Source organism: Apaloderma vittatum, unplaced genomic scaffold (assembly GCF_000703405.1).
Source record: "Apaloderma vittatum isolate BGI_N311 unplaced genomic scaffold, ASM70340v1 scaffold1637, whole genome shotgun sequence".
Taxonomy (NCBI): Eukaryota; Metazoa; Chordata; class Aves; order Trogoniformes; family Trogonidae; genus Apaloderma; species Apaloderma vittatum.
In genome coordinates this window covers 38,425-39,735 of record NW_009724317.1, presented here as the reverse complement: position 1 = coordinate 39,735, position 1,311 = coordinate 38,425, and the positions used below count along the sequence as shown (strand labels likewise).

The 1,311-nt window shown below is 58.7% G+C and overlaps 1 protein-coding gene across 1 annotated transcript in view; it reads left to right on the top strand.

Moving 5' to 3' along the window:
- CCDC113 (coiled-coil domain containing 113) overlaps window positions 1-851 on the top strand; it is a gene marked incomplete at its 3' end in the record, with an annotated part of 3,101 nt that extends 2,250 nt beyond the window's left edge. The window contains 2 exon segments of the mRNA XM_009872417.1: window positions 106-211; window positions 705-851. Of these exon segments, the coding sequence (XP_009870719.1) occupies window positions 106-211; window positions 705-851 (253 nt within the window).
- Between the last annotated feature and the right edge of the window lie 460 nt (window positions 852-1,311).

The following is a 1,311-nucleotide window of genomic DNA, read 5'->3' as shown; positions in this document are numbered from 1 at the left end:
AGGGGGCGGGGCCCCGCTCGCCCAGCCGAGACCAGGCTGGAGGAGGAGAGGGGTGGTTCTGCGGGTGGCTGGGAGCTGCGCCCGCTGATGCTGTCCTGTGCTCAGAGGAAGCTGCAGGACGTGGTGGAAACATCCGCGTCTCTAATGAGAGGCATCTCCCAGAGGAAAGAGCTGCTGCAGAAAACTGAAAGACAAGCTGCTCTGCTGGAGGGAGGTAAGAGAGCGATTCGGGAGGCCCTGAGACTTCACTGGGGAGGGCTCTCTGAGGTATTATTTGCAGTGTGTTGGGTGCTGATGCCCATCTGAGGGCTGGCAGATAGCTGGATGCTTGCGTGCCTCTCTGCGTCTGCGCAAGTCCTGTGAGCACGGGCAGGTTTTCAGAATGGGCCACATTGTGGATTTTGGCCCTGGCTCTGCAGGCACCCTGCCACTGGCTTCTTGAAATTCTGTTTCCTTGCACTTTTCATCAGCAGTGTCCTCCCTGGGGAGAGATGGCACTGCCGTCGTACCAATCTGGGGACACATAGCCTGGCCGGGACACCACAGCTTTGGGAAGCGGGTTCAAGGGGAGGCAGGAGTGGAGCCACTGGTGGAAGCACCCCTGCTCCCCCACACCGGTGCCGGGAGGTTAATTTATCCTGCCATCAGCTGGCAGAGGGACATTTCCCTGAGATCTCCTTGCCCTCTGTCCCTGTTCCTCTGGCAGCAACGAAGCGAAGCTGAGCATGTGAATTGGCACCTGCGCAAGCAGCTCTCAGACTGTGCCGTTCCCCCTGTGACGAGTTACATGTGGAAGAAGATGGCTGTTCCCGACCTCGAAGGCTTGGGAGAGCAAGGTGGCAGCTGCCGAGGTGAGTGAGACCGGACTGTGCCCGCCTGCCTGGTGTGGGGGCTCTGGCACAGCTGTTCCACTGGTGCCTGGCAGTGTTGGAGCAGAGCTCTTGCTGTTCATGGAGCAGTAATCGTTCCCTACCCTGAAGACAGAGGCTGAATTTTAATAGCATCGAGGGGAAGCCAAGGCAAGGGCACAGCTTGTAATTTGCCAGGAAGCACCGTTGGGCTGTTGCTGCGCTGTCCTGCATGTGAGGAGGGGGGGGACGCGTGGCAGCCCGACACGTTTCTGCCTCTGCAGATGTAACCTGCAGCAGCCTTTCCCAGTGCCCCTGGCAGCTCCCAGGGTTTGTTGTCCTCTCTGATGACCTCAGATGCATCTTGACCCTTCCCTGATAAAGAAAGACTAGCCAAGACCCAAACCTGAGTTCATGGCAAAGCCATGAGAACATCCTTGACTCTCCTCCTGCCCCAACCGGC